Source organism: Triticum dicoccoides, chromosome 7B, assembly GCF_002162155.2.
Source record: "Triticum dicoccoides isolate Atlit2015 ecotype Zavitan chromosome 7B, WEW_v2.0, whole genome shotgun sequence".
Taxonomy (NCBI): Eukaryota; Viridiplantae; Streptophyta; class Magnoliopsida; order Poales; family Poaceae; genus Triticum; species Triticum dicoccoides.
The window spans coordinates 735,590,494-735,613,859 of NC_041393.1; the positions used below are offsets into that span (position 1 = coordinate 735,590,494).

Sequence of the window (23,366 nt, forward strand, 5' to 3'; positions counted from 1 at the left end):
ATTTGAAAAATATAAAAATGTATATGCAATATTGCTGATGTTTACAAAAAATGTATAATGTGTATACAAATTATACATGTGTTGAAAAAAAGGAAATAACAGATTAAAAACCAAAGAAAAATGGAGAAAATCGAAGAACGAATCAAAGAAAAATGAGGAGAAAATGAAAAAGAAAATAAAGAGGAAAAATGGAACCTGAAGGAAACCAAGGAAAAACCATAGAAAACAGATGCAAGACAGTGAAAAGCCGAAAATAACGATAGGGGAAAAAACTTGCGTGCAGCTATAGTTTTGGACAGGCTCAATTCCCTTCGTAGCTGGCGAGAAATAGCATTTGCAGGACCAAGCTGGGATTGCTACCCAGCTTAGTAGTATATGGGCATTCTTCTAAGTTGATGGGCTTCAAGGTTCAATCTCTTTTTGCCCTTTTAGATTGCTGGGCTTGCTACTCCTAAAAAAAGATTGCTGGACTTGCTTCAAGCCGAGCAGGAAAAGAAATAGCGAACGATGGACCCCTTCCAAGATATTTTAGAGAATTTTCTCAAAAAAGAAGAAGATATTTCAGAGAAAAACTAAAATGGAGATTCACAGGAATTTCTAGAGCCAACAACCATTTCCCCTCTTGAGTCCTGCTTCTTTCCTTCTTTATTGGTTTATTAGCTTGGCCAGATAAGATATACACCTTTTTTTGTTGTTGTTGCTGGGAATAAGATCTACAGCTATGTATGGCTAAGTCACATGCACGCTTGCGAACAAGGTATAATCCATTTTGTTTTGGAAGAGACAAAATTGCAAGACTATCTTGTCATAAACTACTGGCCCAACCTTTGTTTAGAAGATATCCACATCATTCCCTCAAAAACAAAAGATATCCACATCACCCCACGTCCTCACTTTTAGCTATAATACAGATATGCGCAGTCATACATGTTCACAAGTGGAGAAGGTTTTGGTCTGTTGGGAAGAGACGAAAATGCCAGACTGTATTTTCTTAATCTAATGGCCAGATCTCCGGGTGTAGTGTCTCGTTATTTGGATTAGAAGTACACCAATCAAATGGCCAGATCTCCGGGTGTAGTGCCTCGTTATTTAGATTAGAAGTACACCAATCTAATGGCCAGATCTCCCTGTGTATTGTCTCGTTATTTAGACGAAACCCAATCGAATGCAGTTAAGGACTAAGCTGCACCTGCAGTGTCTCGTTATTTAGATTAGAAGTACAGCATATTCGTACGCTTTCACATGTACCTACAGAATGAATATTCTTGATGCCACTTTGTGAGCGACTAACAGGCAACAGCTACATATTACTACTATATACTTCCTCCGTTCCTAAATGTAAGTCTTTGTAGAGATTTCACTATGAACCACATACGGATGTATATAGATGCACTTTAGTGTGTAGATTTACTCATTTTGCTTCGTATCTAGTCCATAGTGAAATCTCTACAAAGACTTATATTTAGGAACGGAGGGAGTACTTCATAATCCTAATTGCCACTTAATACGATATCGTGTTTGTCACTAGATTAATTACACCATCTCCTAAGCAATCGATTGTGAAGCATGATCCTGTATTAACCAACCTGCGAAAGTTATTCCACAAAACAAAAAACAAAAACACCTGCCAAAGTTACCAAAGCTGTCCATGTGCATTATCGATGGAGATGGAAGACTTCCTCTATGCCGTTCAAATATTTGGTCCAATGGTTGCTTGTTATTAGTTCCTCGTAATACAAGGCTGCAACCACCATTAGTTGCTAGGCATCTAATCACATGGACCTGATGGGCACATATCTTTTGTTAACTCGACCTATGGAAAGACTCAACTTAAGCTCTAGTCAGGTCAACTTTCCCCTCTTCCTCCTCGACCGTGCTGCTTCATTATAAGCCCGCTTGCAGCTAGCTAGCAAGCAGCAAGGAGACAGATATCTCGTTTCTCTCTTCGCAGCAAGGATCCCCCAAGCTAGTGCTCCACTGCTCCTCCTCTCAAGGTCAGTAACATCATGCTCATGAGTTATCTCTAGATGTCCGCAGAACCATCATGCTAAGTTTCGCTCTTCCTTCTCCAAAAGTATCATGTTAAATCTTGCATTTGGAGTCTTACGGACGTTGTTAAGCAACTGCTACTTTGGTGAAATGACAAATTGTGTAGCAATTAATTCACAACTTGTGTCTCCCGCAGGTTTCCTCAATCATCAGAAATGGCCACCGGAAGTAAAATCCAAGAGAGCAAGCATAGCCCTGAACTACCGAAACAATTGCCAATCGACTTTTTGAAGAAAATTACTAACAATTTCGCCGAAGATCGAATAATAAGTGAAGGTCCTTTTGGAACACTTTATAAGGTTTGATTTTTCCCTTGATATTTATTGTCCTTCCAATTAAGGTTGATACAAATATGCTAATATACAGTAAAAATGTATGAGATTAAACAGGGAATTGTACCAGATGATGACAAAGTGATTGCTGTGAAGAAACTTCAGGACAACGCACCAATGTCAGCTGACAAAACATTTAGTAAAGAGGTTCAGAATATTATGGCGCTCAAGCATGTAAACATAGTAGAGTTAGTTGGATTCTGCACTGAAACACAGAAGAAATTGGTGCAGTTTGATAAAAGATACATCCAGGCAGACATCACTGAAAGTTTAATCTGCTATGAGTATTTACCTAACGGTAGCCTTCAAGAGAATCTATTTGGTATGCAATACATTATCCAACATATTTTTGCATTTCTATTCTACTCCTTGATGTTTCATTCCAAATTGGTGCTACCTAGGACATCACTTCTCTAAATTGTTTAGAGTTTCGAGGCCCCGCCTAGTTTCTGTGATGTATGTTTACATTTTTTACCTTTCAGATTCTTTATCTTTTTTACACCTATATACAGAGACCAAAGCATCAGCTAAACAGGAAATCAATTGGGACACACGCTTCAAAATAATCAAGGGGATTTGCCAGGGATTGTTTTTCCTACACAAGTTGGATATTCCCATTGTTCACATGGATTTGAAGCCTGAAAATATATTGTTGGGTATAAATATGGTGCCAAAGATCGCGGACTTTGCACTCTCAAGAGTCTTTGGCCAAGAGCAAACCCGATTATGCACACAAACAGTTGTGGGATCTTAGTAAGCTAATCATGAAATTTCATAACATTAGTTTATTCCTTGCCTACATTTCAAATTCTCTTTTTGCCACTCCAGTTTTGCCTATTTAACTTCCAATTTTAATGTCATCCAGTGGCTACATGGCTCCAGAATATCTTTACAGAGGTGAAATCTCGGCCCAGTCAGACATATATAGTTTAGGCCTATTGATAATCGAGATCACCACAGGAGAGCAGAATCCTCGTGAACAACCATCAGCAAGAAATTTTGTTGATAAAGTAGGAGGAGATTTTACTTTTTTATATGGAATTGAAATGAATGTTTATGGTGTACATTCAGTTTATATATTATGACCAAGAATCTTGACTCCACTTCTGCAGGTGCGTAAAGATTGGACACTGCAGCATATAACATCCAAGTCCAAGTATGCATCGTTAGATACAGGAAGCCTCCAAGAAGTTAAAACATGCATTGAAATTGGGACAAGATGTGTAGAAATCGATCGGAGAAATAGACCTCCCATAGAAGCAATTGTTGGCACACTCGAAGGACTACGTCCAAGCTAAATGTTAAACAAGGTAAGATGACAGGGACTAAATTAAGAAGTTATCTATTGAGATGATATAATTCCATTTAAAGCAGAGAATTCTTAACTTAATGGTAGTTTTGTTTCGGAAGGCTGGTAACTAAAGCCAGACAACTGCTTCTCGTAGATGGTGTGTATGCACAAATGTTTTAAGTGACAAAACTGCACTCATATTCATGTAGATGCATTTTGTTACATACATTCACATGTTTTAGATTATCTGTCATCAAATTATTTTGAAGTTCTTTATGTTTTGTTGCTAATTTGAATATAAACTACCATACACATTCATTTGGACATTCATCAAGAAAAGGGATTTTATGTATTTCCAGTTTGAGTGGAGTAATAACAACACATATCTGGTCTGAATAATACAGAATGTAGAGTTTTTGAGTGGACGAAACATTTTCCCTGATACCCGGCCCCATGTACTTATGTGGCCTAATGTTGGATCTTCAAGCAAGAAGTGCATATTACATCAGAAAAAGTCTTCTATCTAGATGAACGGAATACTCGAAGAGTCATTTTTTAGCTGCAAGTTTGCACCATGAAACAAAGCTGTATATCCATACTTAAGGAGGTTCATCGCACATTTTACTTAAATAGGCTGGATCACCACGGCAGAAATTTCTGAATAGGTGACACGATGATACTCTAACCATCAATATGACCTTATTAGTTTGTCAATATAAATTGCATTATATATGTGTCTGCTCAGTTCTATGTTGCACTCGTCATATAGAGAAACAAATTATTATTATTTTCATCTTCTCATGTATAGCAAGAATGCTTTGAGTAAGACCTACTCAACCTGGTAGGCATCTTCATAATTTTGTCAATAATAATGTTGTCAGCTAAATGCACATTTAGTTTGTTTCTTCTAAAGTGGTCGGACCCTTCCCCAGACCCTGCGCAAGCGGGAGCTGCATGCACTGGGGCTGCCCCTTTTTTTTAATGAAACATCTATGATCTAAAAAAAATCAAACATCTGGATGAGCATCTATATAGTTTACGCTAGACATTTGATATGATTCTAACATGGTATACATATATATACATGAATTTTCAGATTTTCCGTGTGTCTACTACAAGCAAGAAGCTTGGGTATGTTTCTGGTTACAACAAGAAATGAAACATGCTCTGTTATTGCTGGAAGATTATAATTTGGAAATAAGACCCTTCGATGTCATTTCATTGCAGAGATATTGAAGTTTAATTTATTTTGTAAAATCAATGGTGTAATTTATTATTAACTTTTGACTTGATATGCAACATTAATGTTAAAATTGTCTCTGTTCATTTCAGATATAAGATTTAATTTCGCTGACCTAGATATATAGTTATTAAGATGGTACAAGTACCAGTTAGCTCTTCTATAAAAATGAAATTTTCCAATCTCAAATTGTTAAAAGGGGTGACTAGCGTCGCAACGTCATACCCGGAGCAAAAGTATGTCTGCCGCCTACACAGTTCTCTGATTGAAACCAAAAAAATAGCACGACGGACTCCTCCCAAAGGTGTACGCGTGTGCATTCATGTCGTGCGAGATTCAGATGGTTTTGATTACTAAGCAAAATCCAAAAAGTTTACTCCCTTTGTCCCATAATATGAGAACATTTTTGACACTAGAGGGAGTAATATGATTTAATTAAAGTTTCATACAGCACCACAAAATTTAGACAAACATTACCACTCTGCCAGTGCTCAACAGTTTCGGACCACACAGGGTCCTTCACATGTTTTGACAACAGAGTCAGAGTGTGCTCGATGCAAGGTCACAAAAAATTTACTCTCTTCGATCCAAAATAAGTGTAGTTTAAATTCATGACACTTATTTTGGATCAGAGAGAGTATTATTTACATTCAAAAACAAATTACAGGCATGGAACGAAGAGTGTATGTATATCACTTCTAGTGTGAAATCAGTCGTCCAATAGTAAACTATATCAGAATATCACATCAGATGTCTCCACTCATTACATTAGTGCATGATCGTGCTATACCGAAAATGGCTTGCACCCCGCTTTATATATAAAGCAGCATGCCCTAACCAATACAATGTGATGGGAAAACCCCTTGCAAAGCAGATCAAAGATAAAACAAGATTACAGGAGTTCCCACACTTCATCACGCCACACCTGAGACTACTGACTAGAAGAAACACCACGCCTCCATGAGAAACCACAGACGTCGATGAAACACACACACCAAGTTGTTGCCGGAGAGGACCCCCTGCCCTCTTGTTCCAGGCCGTGGAGCACCGATCCTGCCTGCAGACAATGAGGACCGAGTGTGCTGCCCTCGACGTCGCGTGTAAAAGATAGGGATTCGTTAGGACCACTCCAAGCTAGAGCCGAAGGAGCTTCAAGATAGGATCCAAGCTCGCCCACCGATGTCGAACAAACGCAACCGAAGGGCTCCCAAGCTCCATGACGACGCCCTCAAGAGGGTGATAACGAAACACGATGTCGCCATCGAGATCAAAGATATGATCAAGGGTTTTCACCCAAAGACTTGATGCGGGGTGAGAGACCACCACGACGCCCCCAAGAGGGACACGACACCCACAAGCATTGTCGTTGTTGGCTCCGGAGAGCCAAGCTTTCGCTCCAAGACTATCCCACGCCACATGGAGGTACTACGGTCCAAGTCCTCCGCCACCAAACCAAGCCTCCACACCACGATTTGGGAGATGCCATCACCGGAGCACCGCCACCGCCAAGATCTCCGCCGCCTCGCTCCTTGCTTCCCACACAACCAAGGAGAAACACCACCACCACCGCAACGTCGCTCGTCGGAGGGCTGACCATGCAGACCACCTTTCAAGGCCGTCGCCCCGGCATCTGGGATCACACAGCTCCCAACCCCCGCCCATCCCGTGGTCACCGCCCATCGGAGAAACGAGACGAAAGGAAGCATCTTTCCCCTAGACAACCCCACATTGCTCGTCGCGCTACCTTTGTCGACCACTACCCAAAGCCACGGTCCCAAGACCTCAGATCGGGGCCGTCACCTGTGGGGCCAGATCTGGCAAGTCCCGGCCAGCCCACCCTGCGCTACGACGAGGTAGCTGCCGCACCGATGCTAGCCACCGGGCAGAGGAGCACCATGCCCCGCATGGACGCGAGGACACATTCCCTGTAGCCGATAGCACACCACATGCCATGGGTGAAGACGAGGCCCGAGATCACCGCGCTTCGGAGCCAGCAGGCCAGTCGCGCCACCGCCACCACCGGGCACGCACCACCGGAGTCACCATAGCCCTCCACACCGATGTAGCAACTGCTGCAGTGCCGCCATGCCTCACGCAGTGTGGCGCCTCCGCCCGCCGAAGTCATCCCGGACCGACCACCACCACGCGGAGGAGAAAGGAGGCTCCATCGCCGCACGTGCTGGGTTGCCCCCCGGTCGCACGCGACGCGATGCGGGGGTTGGGTGGAATTTTTTCTGCGCTCATTTTTGATCGTGCTATTAAGCCCCCTTATCACACATCATAACGTTGAATTTTGTACGATGAAGGCATCAACCATGTTACAACAACCCAACCATCACCAAGGTCACCCCCAGCACCGCAATCAGATTCTTCCAAGGAATTGTGTATTGTTTCATGGTCCCCAATTGCATCATCACCAACAATGCCACACAATTCATTAGCGCCATCTTCACCAAGTACTACAGAGGACTCGGGATAAAAATCTTCTAGGCCTCTATCGCTCATCTGCACAACAAAGGACGAGCGGAAGGGCCAGCGCCCTCATCCTGAAGGGAATCACAACTTGTACTTTTGACAAGCTCAAGAAAAGTGGCTAGAGGTGGGGCAACGAACACCCCCCTCCATGTTGTGGTCAATTCGGACCCCCTGTAGCAGGGCCAGACACGAGATGTCATTCTCCCTTCATTATGGGGGAAGCAATGCTCCCTTATGAGCTCACCTTTGCCCCCCGGGCTACAGGAGTACATAGAAGAAGAAGAACCACGAAGAACATCAATCTCCTTGAGGAGCTTTGATGATTGGCCAGTAGGCTACTCGAGCAATGACACATATGATCTCATGCACTCAGAGCAGGGGGTTTGTCCTTTGTTGCAACTTGTCACGAGAGGGGAAGACAAGCCCTGAAGAAGTGTGCCTGTGCACAATCCATGGAAAATCGAGCACCTGCGCAAGTTTCTAACCCTAAGGAAGGAAATCCCTGCCAGTCTGTTCTTGGGAACGACTCCCCAAGCATCGCACTTAGTGGACCGCGGGCTTCCCTTCATCTCTGTCCCGGGGAGGACACCCCGACTACTAAGGCCCGAGGGTGCCCAGGGACTCCCTGGGTTCCCTTTCTTTTTGGATCTACCCACCTTTATCACGCTATACTCATTTCATTTAAGCTTGTGGTTATATGTGTACCAACTCTAATGAACATCCTATTGCTTTCCGATCCCGTGGTCTTCTTGTCATCTACACCTATTACGAGGGAACATGAGAATGTTTGCACTTTGCAGGGATCCTGTATCGACTGACCAAAAGGAATGGATAAGGGGTGCCCAGGAATCCAGGCAGTGAGGTATCGGTCCCCAGTGCGCAGGGGCTCGCCAAACCCTTCCAAGCCGGGCGCGGGGTGGCTAGGCCACCCTTGTCCCTCAGCATGGCTTGCGCCAATGTTTCTTCTTAAAACGACGAACATTGGTAACTTGTTCTAATAAATTGCAGAAAAAAAGGTCGGGTTCACCGAGTAGCTAACAACATCACAGGAAAGTTCAGATTTAGTTCAACACAAAAGATAATAATAACAAGGAAGTGATTCACTACAGGGACTCGACCCTATCAAAATGAAAAAAAGTTAGCAGAGCTAATATTCATCTTCGTCTCCGGCATCACCTCCCTCGTTGTCACCGACATCCTACAGAGGCCCTTCTTGGCTCAAGGTCACCGTGAGGTGGACGGGCCAGCCGGCGGTGAATGATAACAGGAAGTCCAAACAACTTGTTCAAGTGGGGTCCTAGGGTTGCGCCCCCGGGCCACCCAATTGAAGATTAGATCAGCTCTGTCGGGAGCTGCGCGACTTCATCCATTCACACTCCAACGGGGTAGATTCATGATTGATGCGCAACACAAGGACATATGGCTCAATGGCCTCCCTCTAACACAAGGTCGAGGGTTTATCGAGGGTCGGGTGAATGCGAGCACATTCATGGGCGTCCAAAAGGTCTCACCATACCTCAGTCCAAGCGTGCAGTGTCATAGATCCACACCGCCCTTGCATGCCACTTGCTCCTCATAGACTCTTCCCACCTCCAGGATACTATCCATCGAGCCCGGGGTGGCTCGATCGAATACTCGTATGGCATCAAGAGAGGAGGTGGCGAGGGGGCAGGGTGGCAAGGGAGGAAGGCCATGAAGCCAGAGGACATCTTGAGGGAGTGGAGAGAAGTAAGAGGTAGAGGAGGAAATGAGAGGTATGCATTGAAGAGCATGGTGCCTCGCCTTCTATTGGAGGGAAGCCGTGCAAATGGTGTCAAACCCCTAAAGGGCTGGCTCTCTTCCCATTGCTCATGGGACTGGTAGGCAGGACGACGCCTCATATTCTTACTCTAGAATTCATGTTGGCGTCCTAGTTGAGAGTGATGATTCGGTTTCTCCGCCCGTGAGCTGACGCCGTGTCCGCTCAGAGTGGCTGCCAGCTAGCAAGGCCGGGGACTATGATAGTCCATTTTGCATCACTATTTTTTATTAAAATTCCCTTTTTATTATCAATATTTTGCATATTATAGGTTAGTTCTAATATACTTTCCCTTCAGTTTTCATGTACCACATGGAGAGAGAAATTATGAAAAATTTCAAAAACAGAAAGAAAAATTCAAGAATTCAATAAATCACCAAAAAGTTAAAAAAATATTTTGGATGAAAAGACCTATGGAGCTAGCAGATGGAGCTAGGGTGGCCCCCGTGGAGCATATGCGGACACCCCCTGGCCGCATGGTGTGGCTGTGTGGGGTTCATAGGCACCTTCTTGTGACACTATTTAGCCTATTTTTCATTTTGGGGGAAAACCCTACGGGGATTTTTATGGGTTTCTTCGTCATCTTCTGTGATCTGGTACAGAGGCGAAGCACTTTTGCTCTCTGACAAGCTGATCCCACCGAGAAGGGGAAATTGAAGCCATCGCCATCACCAACACTCCGATCATCATTGGGATCATCATCTCCATCAACATCTTCATCAATACCATCATCACCATCATCTCCCTCAACTCCAGCTTTTTGATCCATATGAACTATTACCTCAGATCCTTTGCTGAGTATAATTTCTGGTGTTGATTACTCTGTGTAGTTGATGCTTAGAAGTTTTATTGGTGAAAGATTCATATGTTCAGATTGCTAATCATAGTTTCATCTCCATTGATAATGATTCATATGATGTGTTGTGAGTAGTCTGTTATGTTCTTGATGACATGGGATAAACCTTATTGCTAGTAATTTTGTGAAGTTGAATATAGTTTAATGCTTTGATATTATGTTGTGATGTAACCGACTTCTCTAATTGTGACGTGCGAACATCAATTTCATATCACTTCACTTTCATGGGCATAGAGGAGAGAAATATGTGATTAGTTTATCTATAGTGGGTGGTTGGATATAGTGACATGTACTACGAGGGTATGACACAACTGTACGTGAGGCCGTCACCTACTACAACCAACTCTATGGTGTCATGGTGGGCTCTCGCATGGACGACATGGGGGGGAAGTGTCTCCTCCATCTCGACCGGTCGCACAAGTGGTAAGAGAGAGAGTTTCCATCCGAAGACATATAAGAGAGGGGAGGATGTCGTGCAGAGGATGGACCCCCATTAGAACACTTAGAGCTCACTGCGCTTGGCATAAGAAAATGAGCTCTCAATATACAAGCAATAACACGTAAAGCAGGAATAGGGTGTTACACCTCCCAGGTGGGTTGAACCTGGGTAAACTGCGTCCTTGTCTCTAAAGTGATTGGAGTGGTTTAACCCTTGGTCGGATAATCTAGGACATCTCGATGATCACCCGCCAACAGGCATGAAGAAGCGAGATCTACACTTGAGATGACAACAACATAACAAAAATCCATTTGCTCAATACAACTATTTAGATTTGGTTACTTTGTTGTGTATCTTGGATGTGAACTATTAAATATATTTGAGTGTGTTATGAAATAGAATGTAATTATGAGATAATTTCTATGTGGATGCCATAGATCATTTGTTTGTTTGTTGTGAGAGATCATGAACGCTTCCCATCTGAGGTGATTTCGATTTGTTTTCCAGGCGGGTTCTCCGATAATATTGGTTATAGCAACGGTTAGCTACGGGCAGAACCTAAACCATCCGAGAGTTTTTTTAAAACGAGGAAAAATATTTGCCATTTTCATTGATTAAGAAGACATTTGGCTAGTTAATTAGAGGAAAACCGGACGAAAACCTAGATTACAAACCCTAAAAGGAGCACTCGTGGACGACCTGGCCACTCACAAGATCATGACCGAACCAACGAAGTAACTAGGTGATCGATGCCAACCAAGAGTGTTCTCGACATCATCCATCACACCTGATCAGATGACTTTGACTTTACCTAGGACAAGCACAAACTTAGAAACCATCGAGAGGTTGCACCGAGCCACAAAGCATTGCCAAAAAGCTGACCAAAGTGTGGATGACATGGCAACTCCGATTTTTGATAAAGAGCTTCACTAGAGAAAGTTGCAAGCCTCACACCGACCTATTCTCACACAACATCCAGAGAGCACCATCCACTGAAACCACCCCGCGGGGGCCCTTCCACACGCAACTCCGACTTCTCTATCATAGTGAGAAACAACCATAGGTGCACCCATTGGCCAACTGAGAGTTGTGTCCCAGAATCACCTCTAAAGCGCCACATACTGTTCTAGTGCATGCAAGCAACCAATGTAAATGAACTTAGACACATCACCATCCAAAAAAAACCAAATTAATCCAAAAAGTAAAATCAATCACACCCATCAAAACAGAACAAATGAAGGCAGAAGACACTAGTCCTAGAAAACACTTTCAAGGAAGGCTACACCCTCCAACGGTCCAATCTAGGCTGGCAGATGTAGTGGATGGTTGTTTAATGTAGTGCTATGATGGCTTGTTCCTACACACCATGTGGGCAAACTGATCACAAGATGCTGCTCACTATGTTGATTAAAAAATTTATGACCTCAGTGCATCGATGATCGTAGTATAAAATGCATTTGGCCCAGTGCACCGACGGTAGGTGATAATTGCAAGTGGGAACGTTGTGGTTGGCCTGGCCAAGGACCGCTGACCAAGGCTCAGTCACCGATCGAAAAGGAGAGCTCAACCACCATTGATGGTGGTTAGCAAAGCATTAGCTTTGATTTAGCCAACTAACACAAAGCTGAGGTAGTTAGCGAGTTAAAGAAAACAGTCTTATTGCTTTTGTGGACTTCCACCACTCACAACATGCTACCCGTATTGATGTGAGGATTGTACATATCCAATTAATGTGATTCACCCACCTATTGATATAAAACTTGCGCATCTCATAGATGATGGCAGTTGCCAGGACAAGGGAAATGGCTAGTACCCACATGGTTTGTAATGACTTCAGCTCTGGTCTCTACAGAAGTCTCCCTGTAAGAAATGCTGTCACCTCATAGATCTGTCAATTCTTATTTCGAATATATATCCAGCTCGTGTCACAGATCTGATAATACCTGTCTAAAATACCCAACTCTTCTCATAACTCCGAATTATAGCAAGGAAGATCCTTTAACCTAAGCCATTGGCTTTTCGTCTATGGCAAAGGCCCCATTATTAATTGTTGGTGTGTAACAAAGCATATCCAGACAGATCCATCGATCCAAGCCATCTTAGCTTTTTGTCTGCTCTAGGATTGATAGAATAATCTCTTAATAAGGGTGTTCCCAATGTCCTACTCTTACAGAAGAAATGACAAAAATAAAGCCAATGGGGCCTTTGCCATAGACGAATTGTTTAGCAAGAAATATGTGAGTTTCAAGGACTTGAGCCACGAGTCCTTTTGTTTTCTTTTGATGTCATTACATAGTTTAAGATCCTGGAGTATTATCACGTTGGGCTTTGCTTCCTATGCCATTTTCTGCGTGGATGTTAAGCTTGCTTTGTTCAGACTTGTTTTACTCATATAAAGTGTACCCAGAATACTACTAATCACTTCCTTGCCAATTATGGTAGATTAGAAGCTAGAACTGCTCTTTGGAATGTACCTTGTCCCACCAACACAGTAGAACTCTGTCTAGCGGACTGTAATCCTGATGAAGTTTGAGTAATACAAGTTAGGCCTGCAAAAACAAAGTCATTTCCCTTTGTTTATCTTTTAAGGCACTGCTGTAATGGTTTGATTCTATTAATGAAATATCCATGAACTTCTCCATTTTATCAGGAAACATCGTTGTTTAACAATTAAGATGAAGCTACTTGCTCTTCCAACAATTAATTGCTCTATCAATATGTAGTCTACATGATACTACAACAAGTACTTTTTTTTGGGGGGAAACTACGGTAAGTACTTACTTCAACGAAAAACTTGCTTGTCATATAAAATTTATATTAATTTGAAAACATGTTCATATTTGTGTCTTTTTTTTGTGGAATTTCGTATCTGATATCCAGGGTGAAAACCCTAGGTCTAGAATTTGATGTTGCGACAATGACATGGAAATATCATCTTCATGTTCGCTGATTGTTGACTTTAAAGGTAATTTCACTTGGCTTCATCCTTGTCTATTTAGTGGCGGATGATTGGAAAACACATTGTCACAACTCACAAGTCCGGTGCTAGCAAAAATATGATAGTATGTTTTGTTATTTCGCTTTTGTTATTTCGATTTTGTGGGCCTGGTTTTTGGCCATAATACATGTCCTTGTATAAAATAAATTATTGATGTGCCATAACATATGATGCACAGATCATGAGAAACTAACCCTCTCATATTTTATTACGATTTCCAAAACTTGCCTGTGTCTTTTCTTGCCATCTTCGAGAGGGAGTTTGTGATGGTCCTTGGTCTTCTTAAACAGCTCCAGGACCTTCTGCGTAATACTTCTGTGAGGGTATTAATAAGAAAGATAAAAAACAAAGAGTTGCAGGGAAGATATTAAAGGCCTGTTCGGCATCCCTCCAACTCCACGCTCTCGCTCCGGGAGTTGGTGGAGTTGAAGGTAAAAAGTAGGGAGCGGGGGAACAGGTGCTCTGCAGATCCTAGAATTTCAGGGAGCAGTGAGTTGCCGAACAGCCCCTAAGAAAGATAGAAAAACAAAGAGTTATGCGAGTACTCATTGAAAAATACCTGCTCCAGAGAGCCATTAGCTGTTACCAGGCCGGAAGATTAAATTAATTTACAGTGGATCGGCGAAGACTTGACCACATCTCACAGATCTAGCCAGCAAGTTTGGCAGATGATTAATTTGTTGCCTTATGGCTAGCCATCTCCCCCTTTAAGAATGCCATCTTCCACAAGTCGATGCACAACAACCCCATCAAGCACTAGCATCACCCACAAGAAACACACAATCTTGAGAGGTACCAGGCTGCAGCCATGGCGGACCTGGTTGTTGGGTTGGCCAAGTCGGTGGTGGAGGGCGCACTCACCAAGGCCCAGTCGGCCATCGAGGAGGAGGCCAAGCTCCGGGAGAGCGCGCAGCGCGACCTCGTGTTCATCACAGGCGAGTTTGAGATGATGCACTCATTTCTCAATGTCGCTACCACAGAGCGCGTGGAGAACAAGGTGGTGATGACCTGGGTGCGACAGGTCCGCGAGCTGGCCTACGATGTGGAGGACTGCATCGAGTTCGTCGTCCACCTCGACACCAAGACCGGGTGGTGGTGGCGGATGGTCCCATCTTGGTGCATAGGGCTGCCACCGTCTCAACTGTCGCTTGACGAGGCTGTCAGCGAAATCGGGCAGCTCAAGGCGAGGGTGGAGGATGTGAGTACCAGGAACTCACGCTACAACCTCATCAGCGACTCTGGCTCCAAGGCAGCTGCCACGCAGCACCAGATGGCTGCGCCAGGCACCTCCCTTGGTGCGTCAGCATTCAACATGCTCGTCGAGGCAAGGGACGCCGCGAGGAGGCAGCAAGGCTTGGGGGATCTCACCCAGTTGATCACCAACAAAGGCAGCAACGACATTCCCCTTCAGGTTATCTCGGTTTGGGGAACATGTGGGGATCTTGGGACGACTTCCATCATCAGGAAGGCGTACAATGATCCAGAAATCAGAAAGAACTTCGAATGTCGCGCCTGGGTGAAGCTCATGCATCCTTTCAACCCCAATGAGTTTGTGCGGCGTTTCATGGCTCAGGTCTACGCCGCAGACACTCATGATAAACATGGAGCAGACCTGGGTGTACATGTCTTGACAAAGATGAAGGCCGAACAAGAGCAACTCCTGAAGGAGTTTGTGCACGAAGTCAACACCAAGACTTACCTTGTTGTCCTGGAGAACATGACTGACATGGTGGATTGGGATGCCGTGAGGACATTCCTTCCAGACATGAAGAAAGGCAGTTGGATCGTTGTGTCCACACAGCAATTTGAGATTGCAAGCTTGTGCATTGGACATGCTTACCAACCAGTGGAGCTCAAGCAGTTCTCACCTGAGCACTCAGTTTGTGCATTCTTCAAAGAGGTAATTAGTTGAGCACGAAACATCATCAATTACATCCATGGATTTTTTTTTCAGCTTATGAATTTGTTAATTTACTAAGCATGCTAATTTCATCAGGGAACTCTAAAATGTTGAATTTCAAAATAATTAACATGAAGCCAAGGTATGTCAGATACTGTATGCATGTACGCGACAATGTTTTGTGCTTACCGAAATATACATTAGTGTCAAACCATGTTCAGATCACAATTTAACAAAACCATAGTTAACTAAGTCACACACCCGTTAGTTCTACCTCCGGGATGCCAGGTGTGCATGACATTGAGAAGTGTGGCCATTTTAACGGTACTAGATAGTCATTTTCACAAGTAGTAGATTGCTTTTTTTTTGGTGAGGATTATAGTACTTCAATTAAGTTCTTTGTGTACCTTGCCTTGGTCGCTGCTTGATAATTGACACTTCTCCCCTCCTTCAGGGTTCTCGGGACAATGGAGACAAAGAAGAGAAACCAATGGTGCATGAAGTTGGCCCAAATTCCTCCTTGGAAAAACTTCGCTCCTCCGACATGACAGCAGTCAATGAGTGGATGGATAACTTTCCCCTTGTTGGACGCGAGTCACAAATGAGTGAACTTCGCAATCATACAGCTAAGGCATGTTTCAGCGATTCCCCAATTATATCCGTTTGGGGGATAGCTGGCATTGGGAAATCTGCTCTTGTTAGAAACTTGTACTATGACAGAATGCTTCAGACCAACCAGTTTACCAAGTATAGTTGGGTGGACATATCACATCCATTCAATTTAAGGGATTTTTCACGAAGCCTACTTTTGGACCATCATTCAGACAAAGACCCCATTAAAGAGTGTCGCGACCTTCTGAGCAAACATAAGTGTCTCATTGTTATTGATGATCTCCAGTCCAAAGAAGAATGGGACTTAATAAAGGCTGCATTGGTATCTAGACCTTCTTCAAGTGTTATCATTGCCATTACAACTGAAGCCAGCCTTGCCACATATTGCGCAAATAACGAAGAGCAAGTCTTTAATGTCAAAGGTCTAGAAGCTGCTGCTGCCATGGAGCTCTTCAGAAACGAGGTGTGTTTTCTTACAAGAAACAGTATCTAACTGCTTTTTGTTCTTTGATGGAGCTATAGTACTCATGTCCACCTGCATAAAAGAGAAATGAAACAAACATGATATTTGTCAAATATAAAAATACAACCATATATGCTTTTCTTGCGAAGAAAACCACCCTTTTACATACAAGCATTCATTTTTGTTTCTAGTGGAAATAGTATTACAACATTTATATATATCTATGACATTTTTAATATGTATTTCCAAATTTTGCAAAGTATTCTAAGAAAATGGAAGGTGCAAACTACATCGGCAAAGTAGTTATAGAAGTAACAATAGTATCATTATGCATAGACTAATATGCATTTTTGAAATTTAATTTCCATGCTTATGTTGAAATTGTCGTATTAAGTATCTATTTTTCTTCATTGTTTTGATGATATCATTGTCACCTAGCAACTCTAGTCAGTTTGTGTGCACTAGTTGTCAAAGTATGAGAAGTAATTTGGTGCACAACTTGTTAAACACCATTTATATAATTAGAAACTGTTAATTTTACATAGATAAATATAAGGTGTTCACAATTAAAGGATAACTTAGAGACGTGTTGATGAATATATTTGTTCTGCAAATGTTGAACTGATGCATGCATGTGCCATCCTATGTGTTCATAGATCGATCACTCTTTATTGTGCAACCGAATAGGATAACTTAGAGACGTATCGATGAATATTTCATTTATTTTTTCTGCAAATGTTCACTGAACTGATGCATGCATGTACCATACTATATGTGTTCATAGATTTGATCAGTCTTTATTTGGCAACCAAAACAACAGAATGTAATTAGTGAATATATTGCTAATTACTTGATATTATTAACTGTTAAATTGTTTGAACAATAGGTACGCAGGAAGAATCACTCATGCCCTTTAAAAAGTCACAAGAATGTGGAACTCGAAGAACTTATTTCGAAGTGTGGAGGTCTTCCCAAAGTGATAGTTTCTATAGCTGCTTTATTGGCCACGCAGACAGTAACATTGATGGATACGGTGCATTCACTGAATCACAAATTTATGCACCGCCTAGAGACCAATCTGGAGTATGATGGTCTGCGGGGCCTATTTGAATGGATGCGTTCCTATTTCCGTACTTGCCCAGATTCACTCAAGCCATGTATCTTTTACCTATCAATTTTTCCTCGAGGTCAAATCATTCGAAGAAGGCGACTAGTAAGGAGGTGGATTGCAGAAGGCTACTCCAGGGACAGCGATGAAGAATCTGCGGTGGAGAAAGGGGAGAAATTCTTCTCCAAGCTCCTTGATCTGAGCATAATCCAGCAGATACCACAGTTAGTCACAACTGCATTCAATGACGCAAGGATGGTCTCATGCCAGGTCAATGGCTTCATCCGTGAGTATATCGTCTCGCGAAGAATGGAAGAGAACCTTGTCTTTGAACTTGGGGCCAATTGTGTTCTGACCACTCAACGCACAGGGCGACACCTTATCATATTGGAGAGTTGGGACAGAGACATAATTGTATTTGAGAGCATTGACTTCTCGCGGCTACGGTCTCTCACAGTGTTTGGAAAGTGGGAACCATTCTTCATCTCCAAAAGTATGAGGTTGCTTCGGGTTCTTGATCTGGAGGATGCATCGGGTTTAAAGGATGAAGATCTCATTGAGATGGTGAAGCGGCTACGTCGCCTCAAGTTTCTCTCCCTACGAGGATGTAGAGAAGTTTTCCATCTGCCAAGTTCACTGGGTGATCTTAGGCAGCTCCAGACTCTGGATGTGAGACACACCTCCATAGTCAGACTGCCAAAGAACATCGTGAAGTTAGAGAAGTTGCAGTATATCCGAACTGGCACCACCATCTCAGCATTGACACCACCTGCCCCATCCAGCAGCTTGCTAAAGTTCCGCAGACGTCGTGGCCTTCTTGGTGTTCAGGTGCCAAAAGGGACTGGAAAACTGACAGCACTGCACACTCTAGGTGTTGTCAATGTCAGTGCTTCCGGGGGAAAAGCCATTGTGGAAGAGCTCAAGAAACTCACCCAATTGCGCAAGCTTGGTGTGTCTGGTATCAATAGGCAGAACAGCAAGGACTTCTTCTGTGCAATCTCAGGTCATGTGCATTTGGAATCCTTGTTAGTGCGGTTTGCCAAGGACAATCAAGGCCCCTTGGATGGCATCCCCCTGCCTTGCAAAAACCTACAGAGTCTTAAACTGTATGGTCTTCAAGAAAAGTTACCTCTACCATGGAACCAACTCAGCAAGCTCAGGAAGTTGGATGTGGAGATGACCACTTTGGAGAAAACTGACATTGAGTTCCTTGCCAAGCTACCCAACCTGTGCATTCTACGTCTTCTTGTGAAGCAGCCTCAGGATGGCAAGCTCCATTTTTACGCAGAGATGTATGGAGAGCAGTTGGCCACCTTCGAAAAGGCGAAGATTCTTGAGATTGGTTGCAGCTCCAGCGAGTTGCATGTAATCTTTGGATCAAAATCGATGAAGAATCTTGAGCTGCTAAAGATTGACTGTTCCAGTGCAACATATAAGCTTACCGGCCTGAATTATCAAACTGAACTCAAGGAAGTGTTGCTCAGGGGTACCAATGATGAAGCATTCCGGACACAGTTTGCTAGCCAGCTTGACAGTCATCCTAAGAGACCTTCCGTGAAGCTGGAGGAACTACCACAATTGTCTTGAAGAGCCATTATCTTCTCTCTGTTTTATCCTCTTTTCCACCCACTTTTCAATAGTAGCTGGATCCAGCCTTGGCAAGCCCTCGTTTGTTTGCATACTTGTTTTCCACATTGCTTGTGTTCTTATTGGCCATAAACATGTTTCTGTTTTCCACATTGCTTGTGTGATTATTGGCCATAAACACGTTTTTTTTGTCAAAATATACTACGTGCACTCTTCTACCAGTAGTTCGATTTCTGCTTACCTTTAATAACTGTGAGCCCTGGTTGACGTGCTGCTGGCAACAAAAGCCTGTTATGGTGTGCCAACAAAAGCCTAATTAATTACCTTCAATTTTCCTTCCTTTCAATTGTCTTAAATTAATCTCGTCCCCTCTTGTAGTTGAAGTTAGAAGAAGGGGAAATCATTTTTCTCATTGTTGCACTCAAGTTTGCTGCTTGCTCCGTTAGTTGATTTTCATCGATGTTATGTGGGATAAATGCACTAGAGTTGCCTCTCAGATGGAAAACGCGGGATGGGTAATCTACTCTAGCTTATCCAGAATTCCAGATAACTAAAGTAAACAGAACTTATTTGTTGCAGTAAAAACAGAGAGGGGAAAGTGGATTGTCTGCTGATCCAAGATCTAGGGGGAAAAGAGGGGTAAATTTAATCGCTAATTTGTATAGTAGTGTGCGCAGGAGCTAGCGAGTTGAGTGACCAAAAAAATAGTTACTACTGTGGGATAAATGCCTTCCGTTTTCTTGAAGCCTCGGCAAGTCAGCAATTCATCAAGCACCTAGAGTGCATTGCCCAACTGAAAGAAAAAGTGTGGCATTCTAAGGAAGGGGGAGGATCGAACCTTGGGATATGAAAGGCAGAGGATGCATACCAATATACCATGCTGTGGGCCGGGCAGAAGAGCAAGGCACTTGGAGCTCAACCCCGTCGTCGTTCTCCAGAGCTAGCGTCAACGGCTACAGGTCGCTCCGATCCTCCTCGCCGTTGATTGCTCTTTGTTTTGGCTTTACGCGTGGAGAGCAATGGGATGAAAGGGGAGGGATGGAGGTAGCAGCCGTGCGCCAACTGATGAAGTTGGCAGCGGCGAGACGAGGCGAGGAGGCGGAGAGAAGCGGTGCGATAGAGGAGGCGGATGCGGATGAGATCGTGAGGGGTGCCGAGGCCCGAGTTCGGTGCAAATTTGCGCGGCAACTAAAATCAGTGGCTAGAAAAAATCGAAGCAAAAATCCGACGGTCCATCATTTTTGCCAATTCATTGAACAAAATTTTTTTAGGACAACGGCTGTGGATCATGCTCTTTCATGCGCACCCGGTGTCCACCGCCGCCTCCGCCGTCACCCTGGCCTCCCGTCTAAGTACACCGCCCACCAACCATTCTTCTTCTCCGGTGACAGCCTCACCCTGCACCCTCACATGTTAAGTCTTTGACCCATTCTGTTGATATCGATGTTGTGGCGTCCTCGTCTTTCCTCGTTCTTAGCTCGACCTCGAAACTCCATGTTGCTTCACTCTCACCAAGTAAAGTCGACTGAGGCGTTTGCCATTTTCAAGCAACTTACCAATAGCAAACGGGCGCTCTTATTCGGCGTTTCATGCGCCAATGCTGGTGAGCCGGCCTATGTGGATGTGAGCGCTCTATCGCAGTTGCAGAAAATGAAAAAAAATCATAAAAACAAAAAACAATTGTGAATTCAAAAACTGTTCATGGGTTTTAAAAAAAGTTCATGAATTTTAAAAAAGTTAATCAAATTTATTGAATATGAAGAAAAGAAGTTTATCAAATTTGAAAAAGGTTTACCGAATTTGGAAAAAAGTTCATTAAAAATAGACAATGAGTTCATCAAATTTGAAAACAAGTTCATTAAATTTTAAAAAAAACATTCATTTTGAAACAAGTTCACCTAATTTACAAAAAGTTCATCGATTTTGAAAAAAATCCAAATATTTAAAAAATGAGGTTGCTGCCCTTCACTTCAAACAATGAGGTCGCAAATTTGATTCCGCCGCCAGCCAGCACCTTTTTTGGATGTTTAAATAGAAAAAAGAAGAAGGAAAATGAGTCGGCCCATTGCAAATCTGGGGTGTGCGCCCGTTTGCAGTTTATACTGTAACGGGCGCCTGATGCGTGGAATAGGAAATGCCGCTAGTGTAGACATTTGTACGAGACCCATACCATTTAACCTTTTGCTGGCCCACTACAAAAGAACCTTCTGCGGTCTCCTCGGTCCTGGGAGCTCCTATTCGGCGCTAACGGCGCCGACTAGAGTAGCTGGCTCTCGCAGGGGGCGCGGAATGGGCTGGCCCAGTACCTGCTCAAAACAAACGCGAAGAAAAAACTGGAGAAAACTACTACTCTCAGTATGGGAGAGCCAGGAATCAAACCACATTCTGCAACACCACTAGCTAACAACAATAACCAGTAGACCAACGTCACATAGTTGAATACTTTTCGGAAAGAGCCCTATTTGACCCATCTTCTAGTACAATATTAACATATATATTTATACGTAGTATAATTATATAAACAATAACGAAAAAATAAAAAAAATAAAAAATATTCGTGAATTCGAAACTGTTCAAGGATTTTGAAAAGAAAGTTCACAAATACAAAAAAAGTTCATGGATTCTAAAAGTTCATGAAATTTTTAAAAGGTCACCGATTTAAGAAAAGTTCACATATTTAGAAAAATTAAGGATTTGAAAACGTTCATGAAAATTTGGAAAAAGTTCATGAAATACAAAATAGTTCACAGAAATTGAAAAAAAGTTCATCGAACTTGAAAATAAGTTCATCGAATTTGAAAAATGTTCATCGAATTTGAAAAATTTCATCGATTTGAAATAATTTCATCCATCTTGAATTTGATTTTTTTTCATGAAATTTGCTAAAACTTCATCGATTTTTAGAAAAAAGTCCAGCGAATCTGAAAAAGGTTCATCTAATTTGAAAAAAAGTTCATCTAATTTGAAAAAAAGTTGATATATTTTAAGAAAAAGTTCATCAATTTTAACAAAAGTTCATAGAAATAAGACTGCCCATAAACGAAACCGGGAAAAAACAGTATGGGGGCTTCTAGAACCTTCCTAGAGCTGGGGCATTCATGAACATGAAAAATGGCCTAGTGGTTTGAGCGTTCCACTCGCAATCAACTGGTCCCTAGTTCGAACCCTGGTTCTGTCATGTTTTTGCAGTCGAAAAACATAGAAAAAAAATACCTCGGTCACCCCTACATGGGCCGGCGCAGCGCCCCGCGCGCCGGTTTGCAAAATGAACACAAACCGGCGCCTGCAGCGGTAAATAGGAAACGCCCTCGGTCCTCTCACACCTAACGTGGTCACGCTTGCTGGCCGAATCCTATTTGGCGCTCTAATCCGTATGCAGCGCACGAACGAGACTTGCCTGCTCCCTTCCCGTGCTCCCATCCGTGCTCCCGCGTACGTGGCTTGATTTGATTGGTAGAAAATAAGGCACGGGCCCACCCCCTGAAAATCAGGGGGGGAGATGATTAGATTAGAAAAAAAAAAGAGAAAAGGACAGCCGTAGAATGAAGTGGGAGCACGGATGGGAGCATGGGAAGGAAGCAGGCAAGTCGGATCATGCAGCGCACACACCTGATTGAAATGGGCTGGCCAATTTAGCACAGTGGCGGTAGTCCTGCTCTTCTTGTCTTTTTTTTTCTGTTTAGACCGGCTTTTGGTTTCTTTTTCTGTTCTTTCTTTTTATATTTTTCTTATATTCTCAAAATTACTGAAACTTTTCGAAAATTTTTGAAATTTTTGATTTTTTTTTGAATTCGTGAGCTTACATTCATTGACGTTGCTGCTGCTGCTGCTGCTGGTGCGGGTGGCGAGCAAGGAGGCGAGGCGGCCGGGGCTGATATCGCTGGAAGTCGACCATGGCGGCGGCGCTGCTCCTCCTGGCACTTGACGCAATCTCGCATCCCGCCAACTCCGACGCATGGGCCTCACCGCTGCCTCGCACTTCCGCAACTCCCGTCGAATACGTTCCGCGGCCGTAACAAAGGCGATGGAGCTGCGGCGGCGAACGAATGACAGTGGCGCTGACAATTTGGATCCCGTCTGGCTCGACGGTTCGAGAAGCCACTGCGATAGATAAAGTCGAAGGGAATTTGACAACGCCCAGGCAGAAGCACATGAGCAGCAAATGCCCTCAGCGGCGTCCTACTTAGCCACGCATAAACTTGGAGAAGATTGGAAGCG

At 43.3% G+C, this 23,366-nt stretch overlaps 2 protein-coding genes across 2 annotated transcripts; both read left to right on the forward strand.

Annotated features, from left to right (window-relative positions):
- Window positions 1–1,840: 1,840 nt before the first annotated feature.
- LOC119335234 (cysteine-rich receptor-like protein kinase 6) lies at window positions 1,841–4,971 on the forward strand. Its single transcript, XM_037607393.1, has 7 exons — window positions 1,841–1,994; window positions 2,186–2,348; window positions 2,439–2,703; window positions 2,894–3,134; window positions 3,247–3,391; window positions 3,494–3,691; window positions 4,769–4,971. Exons 2-6 carry the CDS (start codon window positions 2,205–2,207, stop codon window positions 3,677–3,679), a joined length of 981 nt encoding a protein of 326 aa, XP_037463290.1. The 5' UTR covers window positions 1,841–1,994; window positions 2,186–2,204; the 3' UTR covers window positions 3,680–3,691; window positions 4,769–4,971.
- Window positions 4,972–14,150: 9,179 nt separating this feature from the next.
- Window positions 14,151–19,267, forward strand: LOC119335233 (disease resistance protein Pik-2-like). Its single transcript, XM_037607392.1, has 3 exons — window positions 14,151–15,378; window positions 15,833–16,453; window positions 17,340–19,267. The coding sequence occupies exons 1-3, from the start codon at window positions 14,287–14,289 to the stop codon at window positions 19,146–19,148; spliced, it is 3,522 nt and encodes a 1,173-aa protein (XP_037463289.1). The 5' UTR covers window positions 14,151–14,286; the 3' UTR covers window positions 19,149–19,267.
- The last annotated feature ends 4,099 nt before the right edge of the window (window positions 19,268–23,366 follow it).

Bases quoted from the DNA above. Each gene is read 5' to 3' on its own strand.
- LOC119335233 (XM_037607392.1), top strand. From the start codon at position 14,287: ATGGCGGACCTGGTTGTTGGGTTGGCCAAGTCGGTGGTGGAGGGCGCA. The intron at 15,379-15,832 runs GTAATTAGTTGA...CCCCTCCTTCAG, and splicing joins TTTGTGCATTCTTCAAAGAG to GGTTCTCGGGACAATGGAGA. The intron at 16,454-17,339 runs GTGTGTTTTCTT...TTTGAACAATAG, and splicing joins TGGAGCTCTTCAGAAACGAG to GTACGCAGGAAGAATCACTC.
- LOC119335234 (XM_037607393.1), top strand. From the start codon at position 2,205: ATGGCCACCGGAAGTAAAATCCAAGAGAGCAAGCATAGCCCTGAACTA. The intron at 2,349-2,438 runs GTTTGATTTTTC...GAGATTAAACAG, and splicing joins CTTTTGGAACACTTTATAAG to GGAATTGTACCAGATGATGA. The intron at 3,392-3,493 runs GTAGGAGGAGAT...CCACTTCTGCAG, and splicing joins CAAGAAATTTTGTTGATAAA to GTGCGTAAAGATTGGACACT.